Genomic DNA, 19,452 nt, shown 5'->3' with positions numbered 1-19,452 from the left:
GGGCTTGACTGGGTAAATGCTCAGAGGATGTTTACCTTTTTGGGGGAGTGGAGGACTAGAGGGCATAGTCTCTGAACTAAGGGTGCTAACTTAAAAACTGAAATGAGCAGGAAATTCTTCTCTCAGAGAGTTGACAGCCTTTGATCTTGCCACAGAGAGATGTGGGTGCAGAGACCAGTCTACATTTAAGGCGAAGGCAGATTATTGATCAGCAGGAGAACCAAGGATTATGAGTAAAGGGCAGGAAAGTGGGCACAAGTGATGCCAGATCAGTCATGATCCTACTGAATGGCAGAGTAGGCTCAAGGGGCTGAATGGCCTTCTCCTGTTCCTATTCTTTAATGTCTTATTTGTTTTGAATGAAGAAGAAAGACTGATTTTTACGCAGGATTGGTGATGCACTTAAAAGGTAAACCTTTCCTCATATACTGAGAGACAAAATTTCTGTAATGCAAAAATAGAACTGAATACAATTACAGCATTAAGCTTAGAATTATTGCAGAGGTGTTTGGAATACCAAATAACCAGTTCCTATGTAGTAGGAAAAAGTGAGGACTGCAGATGCTGGAGATTAGAGTTGAGAAATGTAATGCTGGAAAAGCACAGCAGATCAGGCAGCATCCGAGGAACAGGGAAATTGATGTTTCGGGCATAAGCCCTTCATCAGGAAAGGCATCTGCATGAAGGGCTTATGCCCGAAATGTCAATTCTCCTGTTCCTCAGATGTTGCCTGACTGGATTGGAGAGGCTGACTAGGTCGGGGCTGTTTTCCTGGAGCATCTGAGGCTGAGGGGTGACCTTATAGAGGTTTATAAAATCACGAGGGACATGCATAAAGTAAAGAGACGATGTCTTTTCCCTGGGGTGGGCATAAGTTTAGGATGAGAGGAGAAATATTTGAAAGGGACCCACGACCGTCTTTTTCATGCAAAGGGTGGTGCGTGTATGAAATGAACTGCCAGAGAAAGTGGTGGAGGCTAGGACAAATACAACATTTAAAAGGCATCTGGATGGGTATATGAATAGGAATGGTTTCAAGGGATGTGGGTCAAGTGCTGGCAATGGGACTAGATTAATTTAGGATATCTGGTCGGCATGGATGAGTTGGACCGAAGAGTCGGCTTCCATGCTGTTCATCCCCATGACTCAATGGCCCCCTCAAATGCCAGCACATTCTTTCTTAGATACAGGGCTCAAAAATGTTCACAATATTCCAAATACAGTCTGACCAGAGCCTTATAAAGCCTCAGCAGCACATCTCTGCTCTTGTATTGTCACTCTCTTAAAATGAGTGTAAACATTCAATTTGCCTTCCTAACTGCCAATTGAACCTGCACATTAACCTTAAAAGAACCTGAACTCGGATTCCTAAGTCCCTTTGCACTTCAAAACTTTTCCACTTTTAGAAAATATTCTACACCTCTATTCTTCCGAGCAAAGTGCTTAACCTCTCACTTTCCCAAGTGCAATCCATCTGCACTTCTTTGCCCACTTTCCTAGTCTGTCCTAGTTCTTCTGCAGCCTTGCTGCTTCCTCAACACTACCTTCCTGCACCTATCTTCATTTCATCAGCAACAACGTCCTCAGTTTCTTCGTGCAGATCGTTAATGCAAATTGTGAATAGCTGTGGCCCCAACATTGACCTCTGTGGGACTCCACAAGTCGGCAGCTGCCATCCTGAAAAAAGACCCCTTTATACCCACATTCTGCCTTCTGTCAGTCAGCCAAACTTCTACTGTCAGTACCTTGCCCTTAACATTATGGATTCTTGTCTTATTTAGCAGCCTCCTGTGCTGCACCTTGTCAAATGCCTTCTGGAAATCCAAATAGATCATGTCCACTGGCTCTCCTTTGTCCAACTTACTTGTTGTCTCCTCAAAAAATTCTGACAAATTTGTTAAGCATGACCTCTCCATGACGAAGCCCTATTTTACCATGCACTAAACAAGGGTGCTATATTAGCCATTTTTCAGTCCCCTGAGATCCTCCCCGACTCCAGTGATTCTGAAGATCACAACCAAAGCCTACGCAACCTACTCAGCTTCTCCTTCAGAACTCTGGGATGTAGTCTACCTGGTCTGGGTGAGATTTATCCAAGTTCAGATCTTTCAGCTTCCCCAACATCTTCTCGTAAGTGATGGCCACTACTCTCACCACTGACCCTGGTTCTCTTGAAGTTCTGGTAATCTGCTGGTGTCTTCCACTTATTCAACTAAGTTAAGAGAATTCAGCCTCACTCCTGACTCGAAACTTGTTATTAACGGAGCACTTTGGTTACGTCATGAGATGAAACATTTGCCAACACATTATACGTTTTCTCTTCTATTGTATCTATTAACTATAACCGATCATATAAAACTTTCAAGGCAATTGCAAACTGCATAAGTCTGATGATGGGAAACAAAGGGTGCCATTTTCACTGAGGTGGTGAGTAGGGAATCAACAAATGGAAAACAACAGAATGAGTTGCTGGAAAGAAACTTACCACCTCTCATCACCTCAGCAATTAAGAGCTGGGCAAGAAAATTCATTGAGGACGTTCTAGCTTGCCAGCTATTGCAGACCTCAAATCACTACCTCTCCGATCATCTGCCTCCCAGCAATCAGAGGCACAGGTGTGGGGCAAGGAGGTGGTCTCTGAAAGCCACCACTTCCGTTGCCTTTAAACCCCCTTTCCTTGCAATTCCCACCCACGAGGGGGAAAAAAAAATCTTGTTGCTGGATCCCCAAGAAGAGTAAGGCTTCAAACACCATTTTTCAGGACTAAGAAACCACTGGCAAGTTACCCAGGATCTAGGTGTCACAGTCTATGATAAAGCAAAATACTTGTCCCTGCTCACCTATCAACTCTTAATGACAATTCTGGAGCTGAGTGGCTTCTGATAGCCTAGCTGAAAATTGGCGAACTGGTTATTGGAAAATGCATGTTGCTTGATGGGACTATTGGTCTTTTTTTTTTAAACCACTTTACTGATAATTGTGAGAAGATGGGAGACCGCAATAATTCACAGAAAGAGTTTTTTCCATTTTCTCTTGCTGATTGGATGAACCTAAGCAAGCTTTCACTCAGGCAACTTTTTGTTTAATCTAACTGTTTACTCCTCTGATTTTCAAAATTAATAAATTCAACTGCAGAGAACATGCATTTTACAAAAGCTCAAATTTTCTTACAAAGCATTTTCATGCTTGACGTCAACATCTCAAGTCATGACATAAAACGTATTCTAGACCTGAGTCAACAATATGCCATCTGCTATAACTGAAACTGTATTGACAGAACATCAAGACATTGTAAAAATAAGTTTAAAAACTCCTTTTTTTAGTAAATACGAATGCAATCTCACACACACTGCAGTCAACTTCTTCGTATACTTTCAAAGTTACTCCCAAAAACATTTCCCTGAAGGATTATGTAAAATTATGGTTTATCCCCCTGCAAACCTGTTCAAAACATTTACCTTCTTGTCACGACTACCAGTGACAAAGTATTTACTATCAAAAGTCCAGTCACAGGTCCAAATAATTCGGCTATGTATGGATGTCTTTTTATCAGTGTGTGCAAACAGAGAGAAAAAAGGACCTGAAATCAAAGCAGAAATAAAATGCATAGATGGGCCAAGTTAATTCTACTGTTCACTTCGTAAAAACATCATTGATATAAACATGATCTCTATAAATATGTACATGGAATTAGATTATTCTCCATCCATACTACTGCTCTGTATAGTTCAAGGTAGTAACTGCATTAAGACATAAAAGTCCACCCAGGTTATTGTTTTATTGTTTGACAGGATTTCCACCCTTTTTTTTCTACTTGTGCAGCCGCCTTGGCAATATCAACTTCATTGTAATTTAATGATCTTGTGTGTAAATTACACAATGGGTGTCAAAGCTCAGGGCAGGATTCAGGGCTGGCACTTCAGAGTGAGGGAATCTTAGGCTATGTAAATGCAGCAGATTGAGGGGTAACCTTATAATAAAGGTTTATAAATTCATGAGGGGCATTGATAAAGTGAATTGCAAAGGTCTTTTCCATTGAGTTGGGGAGATCAAAAGTAGAGGCATAGTTTTAAGGTAAGAAGGGAAAAATTTAAAAAGCACTTGAAGAGGAATGTTTTTACACTAAGGGTGGTGCGAATATGGAATGAACTGCCAGAGGAAGTGGTAGATGCTGGTGAACTTAAATCATTTAAAAGACATTTGGATTGATACATAAATAGCAAATATTATATAGCAAAGACAGATATGGGTCAAATGCAGCCAAATTAGACTAGTTTAGTTTGGGAAACCTGCTCAACATTAATGAGTTGGACTAAAGGATCTGTTTCCATGCTTTATGACTCTGATTGGTGAAGGACATAAGGAACAAAAGGACGAGCAGAAAAGAAGGAGAATTGGTAAGGTGAATGAAGGAGCTAAAATGAATAGAGCTGGAAAGGGTAGGAACAGGCAAAAAACAGACAAGATGAGCAAGGGATGAGGATGGGAGATGGTTGGCAACAGCGACAAGAAGAGCATTGGCAAAAACATCAGTCAAGTTGCTGGGGCGAGGAAGGGAAAGCAAATGCTTTTTTATGAGGAAAGTGCTGGATGATGGCATCCAGGCTAGTTCTTTACCCATCATTTTCAATTTTACTCTCAAAATGGGTGGCATATAAGAAGTGAAATTTAACTGTTCTGTCCAACTGAATAACTCGGAATTTATTTCTCTTTCCCTCCTGCTAACCATCCTTCTTGAGAGTAATATCCTAAAAGCACAACATCTCCTGTTACGAATTTCCTCCTTATAGGAGACACCATCTAATAGTTAATGAAAATGATAAAGGGGAATCCAAAAATTAAAAACTAACCCTTAGAAAACTCAGTTTCTTTTGTATTATTAAGGAGTCTTAAAAAATAATTGCTTTGACCGCTATCTAATGGTCAATTTTGATAGTATGAGACAGGAACATTCAAAAGTTGATTGGGAGAGGTTGTGCATAGGTAAAATGGGAGGCTATCAAAAGCGAGATAACAAGAGTTCAGGGCCAGCATGTTCCTGTTAGTGTAAAGAATGAAGCTGGCAGGAGTAGTGAACACGGGATGACGAGAGATATTGAGGCTCTGGTCAAGAAAAAGAATGAATCTTGTCAAGTACAGACTGCCAGGAACAAGTGAAGCCCTTGAGGGATGCAAGGTGTCCAGAAGTACACTTAAGATGGAAATCAGGAGGGCAAAAAGGGGACGAGATACCTTTTGCAGATACAGTAAAGGAGAATCAACAAGTACATTAATGGCAAAAGAGTAACTTGGCAGAGAATAGGTGCGACCATAAACAAATATTTCTCACCAGCATTTACAAAGGAGAAAGTAATAGAAGCAAATAGTGATGTCTTGAAACAAGGGTACATTACAGAAGAGAAAATGCTGGAGGTCTTCAAATGCATAAAAGGTAAATAAATCCCTGGGCCCTGATTAAGTGTACCCCTGGACATTGTGGGAAGCTAGGGAAGAAATTTTGGTGTCCTGAACAGTGATATTTGGATCATCGGCAGCCACAAATGAAGTGCCAGAAGAATGGATGGGACTAATGCTATGCCACTACTTAAGAAAGACTGCAAGGAAAGGCTGGGGAACTATTGACAGGTCAGCCTATCGTCAGTGGTGGGTAAGCTGTTGAAGGGGATTCTGAAAGAGAGGATCAACTTAAATTTGGAAATGCAACATTGCTTCAGGATGATCAGAATGGCTGTGTGTGGGGAAAATCAGATCTCAAGTTTTATTGAGTTCTTTGAAGAGGTGACCAGGAAGATAGTTGAAGGCAGAGCAGGAAACATTGTCTACAAGGCTTTTGACAAGGTAACATATGGTAGACTGGTTAGTAAGGTTAGAACACATGGAATCCAGGGAGAGCTAGCCAGTAGAATACAAAATTGGCTTGATGGTAGGAGACAGTAGACGGTGGTCAAGGATTGTTTTTCAGACTGGAGGCCTGTGACCAGCAGAGCACCACAGGGATCAGTGCTGGGTCCACTGTAGTATGTTATTTATATAAACAATCAATTTGGATGAGAATATATGAGGCACGGTTTGTAAGTTTGCGGATGACACCAAAATTGGTGGTACACTGGACAGTGAAGGTTATCTGAGAGTACAATGCAATCTTAATCAACTGGGCCAGTAGGCTAAGGAATGGCAGATGGAGTTCAATCCAAATAAATGCACGGTGTTGTATTTTAGTAAGACAAACTCGGGGCAGGACTTATGCAGTTAATGGTAGGGCGTTGGGGAATGTTGTCAAACAGGGAGACCTAGAGATGCAGGTACATAGTTCCTTGAAAGTTGCATCACAGGTAAACAGGGTGATGAAGGTGTCTGGCCTGCTTGCCTTTGTTGGTCAGAGTATTAAACACAGGAGTTGGGATGTCATGCTGCAGCTGTATAAGACATTGTTAAGGCCACATCTGGAGTATTGTGCACAAGTCTGATCACCCTGCTATAGGAAGGATGTTATTAAATTGGAAAGGGTACAAAGAAAATTTAATAGTACGTTATCAAGACTGGAGATTTGAATTATAAATAGAGGCCGGATAGGTTGGGACTTTCCTACTTGGAGCTAAAAGGCTGTGGGGTGACCTTGAGAGGCATAGATAAGGTGAACAGCCAAGGTTTTGCCCTAGTTTAGATCAGAATGGCGCTGGAAAAGCACAGCAGGTCAGGCAGCATCCGAGGAGCAGGAAAATCGATGTTTCAGGCAAAAGCCCTTCATCATTCCTGATGAAGGGCTTTTGCCTGAAATGTCAATTTTGCTGCTCCTCGGATGCTGCCTGACCTGCTGTGCTTTTCCAGCACCACTCTGATCTAAACACTAGTTCCCAGCATCTGCAGCCCTCACTGTTGCCTAAGGTTTTTCCCTAGCCAGGGGAGTCCATAGGTTTAGGGTGAGAGGGGAAATAATTAAAAAAGGACCTGAGAGACAACTTTTTCACAGAGTGTGGAGCGAATACGGAACAAGCTGCCAGCGGAAGAGGTAAACATGGGTACATTTATAACATTTAAAAGACATTTGGACAGGTACATGAATAAGTAAAGTTTAGAGGGGTATGGGCCAAATGCAGGCAAATGGGACTAGTTCAGTTTAGGGACATTGGTCAGCATGGACGAATTGGGTCAAAGAGCCTGTTTCTGTACTGTGTGACTCTATGATCCTATCCCAGTAACATCACTTATCCTCTCTCCGTTCATTTGTTGAACCAAAACACTCATCCAGGCTTTGTTACTTGACTATACTAAAGCAGTCCTCTGTAAACTTGAGATCATCCAATAATGCTGCTCATAGCCTTACTTACACCAAATCTAGTTCATTCAACCCTGCATGCTTACTCATCTGCTAACTCACACCTTGATTTTACATGCTTATCCTTATTTTCAAATCCTTCCTTCACTTTTCTTCTCCTTCCCTATATAATCTCTTCCAGCCGCATAACCAGCCGTGGGGCGGCACGGTGGCAAGCACTACTGCCTCACAGCGCCAGAGACCCGGGTTCAATTCCCACCTTAGGCAACTGTCTGTGTGAAGTTTGCACATTCTCCCCGTATCTACATGGGTTTCCGCCAGGTGCTCCAGTTTCCTCCCACAGTCCAAAAACCTGCAGGTTAGGTGAATTGGCCATGCTAAATTGCCTGTGGCGTTAGGTGAAGGGTAAATGTAAGGGAATAGGTCTGGGAGGGTTGCTCATTAGAGGGTCGGTGTGGACTTGTTGGGCCGAAGGGCCTGTTTCCACACTAAGTAATTTAATCCAACTCTCCAAGCTGTGTTCCACTAACTTTGGCCTCTTTAATATCTCCAATTTTAATTGTTCCCCCAATGGCAGCTCTTCTGGCCCCAGAGGCAGCCAGCCTGGATGTAGGAGGGCAACTTCATTTGGTTGAATGATTGTGCCCCAGAACCTCATCAGCTTTCCATCTGCACTTGAATTAAGGTCTGGGAAGAAAGGCTAAAGTCTGACCTTTCCTGCTGTTGCTGAGGCCCTTAGATGGTCTCAGCTCCAGGAGGGACAAAAACAAAATTTCCACCTGACAAATGCAGGCAGGCCGATAGTTTGGGCGGGAAAAGGTGCCCTCCTCTGCACTAATCTACATATGATTGAGGAGCTTTGGGTGAAACAGTGGCTCAGTAGTTAGCACTGCTGCCTCACAACATCAGGATGTGATTTCATCTTTGGGTGACTGTCTGTGTGGAGTTTGCACATTTTCCCCGTCTGCATGGGTTTCCTCCAAGTGCTCCGGTTTCCTCCCACAGTCCTAAGACGTGCAGGTTAGGTGAATTGGCCATGCTAAATTGCCCATAGTGTCCAGGGCTGTGTAAACTAGTTGGGTTAGCCATGGCAAATACAGGAATAAGTTATGGCTCTGGGTGGGATACACTTTGGAGAATTGGTGTGGACCCAATAGGTTCAACAGCCTGCTTCCACACTGTAGGGATTATGAAAAAGAAAAGCTAGACATAGAACATAGCATGGGCTCCGAAAGTCACCCCCTTCCCCCCCTTCCTGTTTCTGACCGTTCGGCAACCCCCAATGCCAGAAACCTCACCCATAAAAAAAGATTTACCCGAGAACTTGGCACTTGGAATGTTGGGCATTCTCCCAACGCAGCGAAGGTCTTTACATGGCACTGTGAAGTGAGAGAGCTGCTAGTCTTTGGTGATTCTGACTGGGGTATGACTTCCACATTGTGTCGAGGAAGATGCTGGTATAGTGATAATGTAACTGTGATGACTAGTAATCCAGAGGTCCCAGCAAACACCTCATGACATGAAATCAAATCTTGGCAGCTGGGGAACTTGAATTCAAGTTTTAAATCAAGAATATAAAGTCAGCCACCAGTATTGGTTGGCACGAATTATCAAAGTCTTTAGTAAAAACCCAGCTTATTTACTCATGACTTGACCTGTCTGCCCTGCATGTACCCCCAGACCCACAGTAATGTGCTCGATTCACAAGTGCCCTTTGAAATGACCTAGCAAGTCACTCAGCTCAGTGATAAATTGGATATGCAACAAATATTGACGTTGCTGTGACACCCACATCACAAGAAACAATAATGAGTCCAAGCTTGTAATTTCAGAGAAAGGCCTGCTGCTGTCCTCCAAATTGCCCAAATACAGAAAAGGCATTGTGGAATTTGCTCAAACAAGTCAGCTCAGATGTTTCATTATCTTATGAGCAAGTATACATGATAGCTGAAAAAAAGAAAACAGTTCCAGCTAGTCGAGTTTGCATCTGGGGTTTTGAAGCAGTATGTTTTAAGCTTCATAAATTACAAATATTGCAAGAATGTTGCCGAGACTAGAGGGCTTGAGCAATAGGGAGAGGCTGAATACGCTGGAGCATTTTTATCTGATCATCGGACACTGCGGGGTGAGCTTACAAAGGTTTATAAAATCATTAAAGGCAATGGATACAGTGAATAGCTAAGGTCTTTTTCCTGGGGGGGGGGGGGGGGGGGGGGGAGAATTCAAAGTTACACGGTGTGGGATATAGGTAAAGTAGTGTTACTTCTGCAATAATTACTTCTGCAAGGTAAATGAACTCGCACCAAGTGCATAATTGTTTCAGCCAAGGGCTGAGTCAACAAGAATGAAAACTATGTGAAGGAAATACATAATTGTTTTTGTATTAGCTAAAGTGTGCATACAAGAATAAAATGTGCCTGCAAACAATGGTAGATGTTACAGACAAATAAATAAGGTGCTGTGGGAGGAAGGGTTAAGCTAGATATACCTGTACAAACAGCAGTTATAAGTATCTATTTCCCGCTTCTGCAAAAACAAGAACAAACCACGATCAAGTAGTCATGAGGTCATAAGGTCATGCAAGTGAGGGAAACAGATGGTAATGAAGGAGGATATATCTAAAAATGGACCATGGCGTGATGTGGTCAAACGGCCTTGAGAGGCCAGAAATAAGCATTTTGTCACAGACAAGGCCGGATAAGGCAAGAGATGAACAAGAGTGATGGGCGCCTGTCTTAGAGAGGTGGAAGATGTAAACAGGGGAGGAGCAATGGGATGAAAGAATAGGAACCAAATTATATATATGTTGTGTACTAGTTGAATTCAGTGTGTATGTGTGACTGCCTTTGTAGACACCACACCCTCTTGCAAGAGCGAAACAAATGATACTACTGCTTCAGATTTTGTCTCGGACTGAAATTATTGAGTGAGCTTTGTTTCTCACAAGGGCATAGGTTTAAAGTGAGAGGGGATATATTTAAAAAGGACCTGAAGGGTAACTTTATCATGCAGAGGGTGTTGCGTGTATGGAATGAGCTGCCAGGGAAGTGGTAAAGGCCGGTACAATTACAAGATTTAAAAGGCATCTGGATGGGTACCATGAACAGGAAGAGTTTAGAGGGACATGGACCAAATGTTGGCAAATGGAACTAGGTCAGATTGGGGTATCTGATCGACACAGATAAGTTGGACTGAATGGTCTGATGCCAGGTCTGTTTCCTTGCTGTATGACTCTATGATAATATAGTCAACCAAATACTGCATAAACAAGTGAGACAGGAAAAAGAACAATGCATTATTGCAACTCCTTGGTATTGCTGCAGAAGTCTAATTCCAACAATGTCACCTGAAACCTTGCAGTAGTAGCAAAGGTGAAAATGCAGTTGCTATCATTAACAGAAAGAATTTTGAAGCATGGAAGTATGCACTGGGACCTTCTTACAGCAGATACCAGAAATCTTACACTAAGTCCCAGCTAAATTAAGGTTTTCTTTGGTTTTGCTAGTCTGAGAGGCTAGGAATCCATTAAGCACTTTAAGTACTTTCAATTCAGCTGGGAACCTCCCAGATAATATACTGTTGTGATGCTGTCTTCACTGCTTATAACTAGCCATAATTCCGGATCATCTTTCTTCACAGAATGCATTTAGAAGTATTTCACAATCTTCACATATTTGCTTACACATTCATTCTCAGGGAAAAAAAAAGAATAGCATGCAAAGTATAGAGTTGTAGTACTTCAGTAATCTTAATTAAGTCTCACAATTGCTTAACCTAACAGTTTCCCGTTTGATTTAAAGGCATCAAATCAGACAATTGTGAGTCACCATGGATCACTCCATTTTGCTAGTACTGATTTTGGTTTGGAATTCTTAGGGATGTAAATAAATTAAAAGTTTGGAATGAGCAGCAGACACATCGATTTACAAAAAAGACTCCGAACCCTCATAAACGATGAAGTTTTCTTTGTGAATTCATTAACATCTCAGTTTCACTTGTCACAGGGATGCATAAGAAATTTGGCTAGCATTTGTTCAATTTTTTACCCATTTACATTTTGCATCAAGAAAAGTTTTCCAGTCATGCAGGGCAAGCAAGTATCTACAATGTCAGTGCACAAAAATGTTCACAAGAAAATAATTTAAAATTTATATATAACAGAAGAACCTAATACACGATTACCGTCAACCAGCACTTTTAAAATAGGAATTAGAAACAATGCACAACTTAGAAAAATCAGTACATCTCTGGGGACAATATCTCAGCTCTGCTGTGAGGAGAGCAGTCGGATAGGAAAATAGTGGGGTACTGCATCAGGATAATTTCTCAGCACGGTTACTGGATAGGATGAGAAAGTCTATCAGTTGTCTGCTGCAAGATAACAGCCAGCCAATTTGAAAATTTATGGCCAGAATTACAGGTTATTAGGCTACCAAGGCACTTCTCTGGTTGAAGCACAGCTTAGTGGAGGTGGCCTCCATGTGGCATTTGCAGGAGCCATTAGAGCCAGACACTCCATGCCCAAAAAGGAGCCTGCTGGAAGCAAACACTGCACACGCAACCTAAATGTTACCATCTGCAGAGGGAAAAAGAAGAGTCAATTGCCAGTATTACTTGGAAATGTGCATACTAGTCATACCAGATGTCCATTTTGAAGTATACAAGTCAAGTTGGACGAATTTGTGACATTTGCCAGTCTTCATGATTTTCATTCTAAGTGCATGGAGATTAGCTCTGATTTGATGGACTTGGCAATTTGGCCTCTCTAGAAGGTCTAGTTATTTCTATGCTTCTGACGTCATGGCTATTTTGCTGTGATGCCTTATTTTCTCAGTAGAAGTGCTGAGGCTATATGACCACCAACCCTGTGACTGAGTCAGCAGCGTTGGAAGCCAACCCACCTTTTCTTTATTTAGTATCATCAAAGAGTTACAACATCAATGATGTCAATTCAGCTCATTATATTCATATGCTTCTTTGCCAAAGCAAATATGCAGGTCCCACTAATCAATCTGTTCCCCAAATGTGTTTTCCTTCTCAGGTGCTTACTCTTCTGATCAAACCAACATTAGTAAAATTCACCAATAATCGTAAATATTATAATAGACTGTCCTATTTTTAAATTAAAATGCCATTATCACTGTAAATTAAGACATTTAGAGGTAGTTCAGCCATAACGCACGTTCCATCAAAGCCAATTGGCTGCAACACAATTGATGAATAGAGGATGGTGTTGCTAAAGCACGAACTTTAAAAAACGTGTGTTGGCTATGACACAATTGCACTGCCAACACTTGAAGTGTTATTTTTATTGCGTGATTTATATAGAGCATAGGATTCACAGGAACACAACTATCACGTAATAATAGAACTACCTGTATCCAATTTTATTCTTTCCCATTCATTTAAAAATTACTATGTCTGTGCTTTTATGCCAAGGAATAGATGCAGGACCAGTTTTTCAACATCTGTCACTTAATCATCCATAAATTTCCCTTCTTCAAGGTGATAAGAATTGGAACAAAAATAGTTCATTCTATGTGCAACTCTTCTGGTGCTGCACAAGGCTTTCTATTGCAAGACAACAATTTTCTGGTGATACAATCAAATAATCAATAATTTTGCAGTATTCTTCACCTTAGGTGGCCTACTGATGATACAGGTCCAATATAATTTTCTTTCCTTCATGCTACATTGCGTACTGGTTGAATGTTTAAGTTTATTCATTAAAACTTAAAATTGAAAGCACTGGACAGTTACAGCCGAAACATTAGAAATTACAGGATATTAAGGACCAATGGGTAACTAGGGAGAGAATAGGGCCCCTCAAAGATCAGCAAGACAGCCTTTGTGTGGAGCCACAGGAGATGGAACAGATACTAAAATGAGTATTTTGTATCAGTATTTACTGTGGAAGAGGGATATGGAAGATATAGAAAATAGCAAAATAGATGGTGACGCCTTGCAAAATGTACACAATACAGAGGTGGAATTGCTGGATGTCTTGAAATGCATAAAGGTGGATAAATCCCTAGGACCTGATCAGGTGTACCCTAGAACTCTGTAGGAAGCTACAGGAGTGATTACTGGGCCTCTTGCTGAGATATTTTTATCATTGACAGTCTTAGGTGAGGTGCCGGAAGACTGGAGATCGGCTCATGTGGTGCCGCTGTTTAAGAAGGGTACTAAGGAGAAGCCAGGGAACTATGGACCAGTGAGCCTGACCTCAGTGGTGGGCAAGTTGTTGGAGGGAATCCTGAGGGACAGGATGTACATGTATTTGGAAAGGCAAGGACTGATTAGGGATAGTCAACATGGCTTTATGCGTAGAAAATCATGTCTCACAAACTTGATTGAGTTTTTTGAAGAAGTAACAAAGAGGATTGATGTGGGCAGTGATACATGTGATCTATACGGACTTCAGAAAGGCGTTCAACAAGGTTCCCCATGGGAGACTGGTGAAGCAAGGTTAGACCTCATGGAATACAGGGAGAACTAGCCATTTGGATATAGAACTGGCTCAAAGGTAGAAAACAGAGGGTGGGTGGTGGAGGGTTGTTTTTCATACTGGAGGCCTGTGACCAGTGGAGTGCCACAAGGATCACTGCTAGGTCCTCTACTTTTTGTCATTTACATAAATGATTTGGATGCGAGCATAAGAGGTACAATTAGTAAGTTTGCAGATGGCACCAAAATTGGAGCTGTAGTGGACAGCGAAGAAGGTTTACCTCAGATTACAACAGGATCTTGATCAGATGGGCCACTGAGCTGAGAAGTGGCAGATGGAGTTTAATTCAGATAAATGCAAGGGGCTGCATTTTGGGAAAGCAAATCTTAGCAGGACTTATACACTTAATGGCAAGGTCCTAGAGAGTGTTGCTGAACAAAAAGACGTTGGAATGCAGGTTCATAGCTCCTTAAAAGTGGAGTCGCAGGTAGATAGGATAGTGAAGGTGGCGTTTGGCATGCTTTCTTTTATTGGTCAGAGCATTGAGTACAGGAGTTGGGATGTCAGGTTGCAGCTGTACAGGACATTGATCTGGCCACTGTTGGAATATTGCGTACATTTCTGGTCTCCTTCCTATCGGAAAGATGTTGCGAAACTTGAAAGGGTTCAGAAAAGATTTACAAGGATGTTGCGAATTGGATAATTTGAGCTATAGGGAGAGGCTGAACAGGCTGGGGTTGTTTTCCCTGGAGTGTCAGAGGCTGAGGAGTGATCTTATAGAGGTTAACAAAATTATGAGGGGCATGTATGGATAAATAGACAAAGTCTTTTCCCTGGGGTGGGGGAGTCCAGAATTAGAGGGCATAGATTTAAGGTGAGAGGGGAAAGATATAAAAGGGACCTAAGGGGCAACCTTTTCATTAGAGGATGGTACTTGTTTGGAATAAGCTGAGAGAGGAAGTGGTGGAGGCTGGTACAATTGCAACATTTAAAAGGCATTTGGATGGGTATATGAATAGGAAAGGTTTGGACGAATATGGGCCAGGTGCTGGCAGGTGGGACTAGATTGAGTTGGGATATCTGGTCGGCATGAACAGGTTGGATCGAAGGGTTTGTTTCCATGCTGTACATCTCTATGACATTATGAAATATATGTTAAAAACAGGAATGCACTCAACTATTAGATTTGGTAATGTCTCTTATTACTTATATTGCTGTAACTTGAAAAGACTGACAGTCTAATAACAGTACTAGCCACAATGCAATTCAGTGAAACAAGGGACTCAATGTAAAAGGCCCAGGCAACTTATCCAATGACAACAAAGGCATTAGACGCGATTCAAAGGCAAGTGGCTGACAAGTTGGGTGCGTCATGGTATCATCAAACCGAAACAATCTGAAACCTGACAACAAACTGACTGCTATGCAAGACAGCTCATGAAATAAAAACAGATAGTGTCACTGCAAATAGACAAAAAAAAATACTGGAAGTACACAGTACTTACAAATGATTTAGCAAGAAACCATTTATCGTCAATCAGTGACACTGCTCCCATACAAATAACAAATATTATCAAGCACTGAACAATTACAGCAAACCGATGAATAAACTTAACAATCAAATCAGATATCTTTAAATGAATCAACTGACAGTGACCTGAGTAGAAAATATAAGTCAACAAAATATCAAAGAAAAATCCATTCTACAGTGAACTGCATTGTACAAAGCATTTGGTGCGAAACAACAGCAGCAGGAGAAAGCCATTTCTTTTTAAAGCTGTTTTGTCACTTGTAAGATGATGCTTTAAACTCCATTTTCTTACTTGTACCTGATAACACTATACTACCATCTCTATCAAAATTCTGCTCGACTCATCTTGAACATATTCAATGATCACAGCTCCACCGTTATCAGAGGGAAATAACTCCAAAGATTAACAACTCTTATCAATTCCATATTGAATGGGAGAGCCCCCAAGTAACCCAATGAGGGGAAACACTCGTTCAGCATTTGGCTTGTCAAACCATCTCATAATCTTATATGACAATCGGATCATCTCTCATTCTTCCAATAACAACCTGCTCAACTTTCATCATAAGATAACCCCTTCATCCCAATAATCCACCAAATCCTCTCTGAGCTGCCTCCAATGAAAGTATACACTCCTTAAACAAACACTCTAAAATTGTACCCAAGTCTCTCAACATGGTCTCATCAACACCACACACAGTTGCAGCATGACTTCCCTTCAGTCAGATACTCCTCCTCAGCTCCTCAGATACTGAAGCAGTCCATGTTCAAATGCCACAAGATTTGGACAATATCCAGGTTTACAAATGTCAAAAAGCATTTGTGCTGCACAAATGCTAGGCAATGACCACCACTAGTAATAGATAATCTGACTACTGCCCCTTTGACATTCAATAGTTTTACCATCAACGAATTCTCCACTATCAACATCCTGGCACGATCATGGATGAGAAACTCAACTGGACTCACCACATAAACAATGGCGACAAGAGCAGGTCAGAGGCTAGGAATAATGTGGCGAATAACTCACTTCCGGACTCCCAAAAGCTGTCTATCATCTACAAGGCAGAAGTCAGGACTGTGATGGAATACTCCCCACTTGTCTGGATGAGCGCAGCTCCAACAACATTCAAGAAGCTTGACAGCATTCAAGATAAAGCAGCCTGCTTGATGGGCACCACATCCACAAGCATCCACTCGCTCCACCAACGCTCAGTAGCAGCAGTGTGCACTACCACAAGATCCACTGCAAAAATATACCAAAGATCCTTCGACAGCATCTTTCAAACCCATGATCACTTCAATAGAGGAGGACAAGGGCAGTAGATACACCAGCTTCAAGTTCTCTTCCAAGCCACTCACCATCCTGACTTGGAAATATATCGCCCATCTCGGTCACTCGGTCAAAGTTCTGGAATTCCACTCCTCATGGCATTGTGGATCAACTCAAAGCAGGTGGACTACAGTAGTTCATCACCATCTTTTCAAGGGCAACTAGGGGCAGGCAATAAATGCTGGCCAGCCAGAGATGCCCACATATGAATTTAGAAAAAATTCTTGATTACAAAAATCTTAATTTTTGTTGTCAGGTTCTTGACATGCTACAATGATAACTAGTCATGAAATGTCAAAAATAGCCAAACTATAATTATGATAAAAACACTGGCAACATTCCATGCAAATATTGTTCCAACATATTTGTTCATGTTAGTTTTAACTTGTGTACAGTTAATAATTCTCATGAAGCAGCAAAAGAAAACAGTGTCACAGAGGAGTACCGCACAGAAAAAGGCCTTTCCGCCCACTGAGTTAACAACAAGCTCCTAAATCCAAGTTTAACTACACACAAAAAAATGAATGTTGTGAATCTATCAGAATATAGTAATTGGAGAAGTATTTTGAACTCAATTTAATTTTGGTTGGAAAAGTTTATAAACAAAAAATATTTTTAGATTGAACCAAAGAAGTGCAGATGTTAAAAATCTGAAACAAGAACAAAAAAATTGCTGGGGAAACTCAGCAGGTCTGGCAGCATCTATGGAGAGAAAATAGAATAAGAGTTTCAGATCCAGTGACCCTGCTTCAGAGTATGTTTTGGTTTTGGAATGTTTGTGTTGAACAGTTTCTGCAACTTTACAAATCATATGTCATAAACTAAAGAAAAAGAAAATTTATGAGGGAAACATTGAGGAGTTACATGCTGTTAACTATAGAACAGAAAAAGTGCAGAATTCTTTATTTCAAACTGATATTTCTTGGAAACAAGAGGGCTAACAGTTCAATTCTGCAAATTACTGTAAGTAAAATTATTTGTTTAAATATTACTCAAGTAAAGCCTGGACATCAAATTAAACAATATTCAATTATTATAAATGACGCTGTAATACACCTTAAATTGGGTGTCCTTGTTGTATTATTACCTGAATCAGCTTCAGCCACTTCATGGTGTTTCCAGAGAGACCAGGTTCTGTCTCGTGAAACTGCTAACAAGAACCTGTCATCTGGTGAAAATGCCAATTGAGTGACAGTCAGATTGTGGAATGGCAAGGTGAGAATCTGCTTCCAGTTGGAGGTACTCCACAAAACAATTGCTGCATGCTCTACTTTGGAGGCCTGTGAAAAAACAATCAGAATAATCATGGAAGACAACAGAATCAATCTTACGAGCTTTTTCTAGTCATATTTAAGAATTCTGAACAAGATCTGTGGATCCTTCAAAGGCTTTTAAGGATTTTTCTTGCTTTTTACATGAATAAGATGCGAATATTACTGACAAGGCCAGAATTTGTTGACAATCCTGAATTGCTCTTGTGAATGTTAGTTGTCAGCCACATTCTTGAAGCAGTGTAGTCCTTGGGCTGTTGGAATACCCACAACTCTGTTAGGGACAGGGTTTCAGGCTTTTCACCCAGCGACAATTGAGGAACAGTGATCCATTCCAAGTTATTGTGGAACTTGCAAGTGATGATGTTCGTACACATCCATTGTATTTATCAGTTTAGGTGGTATAGGTTGTGGGTTTGGAAAGTACTGCCAAAGTAATGTTGGCAAGTTGCAGCAGTGTGTCTTCTTGATGTTATACACTGCAGCCCATAGGGAGCCAGCAGAACAGGAAGTGAACTTTTAAGGTGATGGTCAGGCCAGTCAAACCAGATGTTTTGTCTTGGATAGTGTTAAACTTCTTGAGTGTTTTGGAACTGTACCCATCCAACACTAACTATCAGAATTTCTTAATGTTACAAAGGGATATTGACAGACAAAGTAAATGCGCAAAACTGTGGCAGATGCAGTTCAATGTAAGTATGAGGATATCCATTTGGACCACAAAAGGATAGGTCAGGGTACTTTCTAGATCATACAATCCCCTACAGTGCAAAAGCAGGTCATTCAGCCCAGACTCCACACCGACCTTCTGAAGAGCATTTCATACAGACTACCCTATCCCTGTAATCCTCCATTTCTCATGGCTTATCCATCTAACCTACACATCCCCATTCACTATGATAATTTAGCATTGGCCAAACCAACTAACCTGCGCCTGTTTGAACTGTGGAGGAAACTGGATCAATTGGAGATACAATTAGGAGTAGGAACATGGTAATAGGAATGGGCCATTCAGTCCCCCTGTTCCAACATTCGAGATCATGGCTGATCTGTGGCCTAACTATATACCCCTGCTTCGAGCCCATATCTCTTAATGCATTTGCTTAACAACAATTTATCTATCTCAGATTTAAAATTAACAACTAATCCTGTATCGACTGTCTTTTGTAGAAGAGATATCCAAACACTTGCCATTCTTTGTGTGTAGAAGTGCTTCCTAACATCCCTCCTGAATGCTCTGGCCTTAATTCTCTGTCTATCCCCTCTAGTTCTAGAATCGCCAACCAGAGAAAACAGTCTTTTACTTATCTGTTTCTTCTTGTTACTATTTCGAAGACTTCGATTAGATCAACCCTTAACTTTCTAAATTCTAGAGAAACCAGGCCTAATCTGTGTAATTTCACCCTCCCAACAACCCCTGAAATCCAGGTACCAACTGACACTGTACTCCTTCCAAGGTGAATCTATCCTTCCTAAGCAATGGTGTCCAGATCTGCTCTCAGTACTTCAACTGGGATCAGAAGAGCTTTGTAAAATTGCAGCATAACTTCTGCATCTTGTATTCCAGTCCTTTAGCGATAACAACCAACATTC

The 19,452-nt window shown here is 41.2% G+C and overlaps 1 protein-coding gene across 1 annotated transcript in view; it reads right to left on the bottom strand.

The window, feature by feature from the left end:
* The window catches only part of elp2 (elongator acetyltransferase complex subunit 2), a 150,535-nt gene that overhangs the window by 21,742 nt on the left and 109,341 nt on the right, over positions 1-19,452 (bottom strand). Inside the window, exons 18-19 of the mRNA XM_060825464.1 lie at positions 17,676-17,868; positions 3,459-3,580 (exon numbers count right to left, since the gene is read on the bottom strand). Coding sequence (XP_060681447.1) covers positions 3,459-3,580; positions 17,676-17,868 — 315 coding nt within the window. The remainder of the gene's footprint in view (positions 1-3,458; positions 3,581-17,675; positions 17,869-19,452) is intronic.

Source organism: Hemiscyllium ocellatum, chromosome 5 (genome assembly GCF_020745735.1).
Source record: "Hemiscyllium ocellatum isolate sHemOce1 chromosome 5, sHemOce1.pat.X.cur, whole genome shotgun sequence".
Classification (NCBI taxonomy): domain Eukaryota; kingdom Metazoa; phylum Chordata; class Chondrichthyes; order Orectolobiformes; family Hemiscylliidae; genus Hemiscyllium; species Hemiscyllium ocellatum.
Note: the sequence above shows the minus strand (reverse complement) of the source record. Positions and strands in the feature narration are given on the sequence as shown.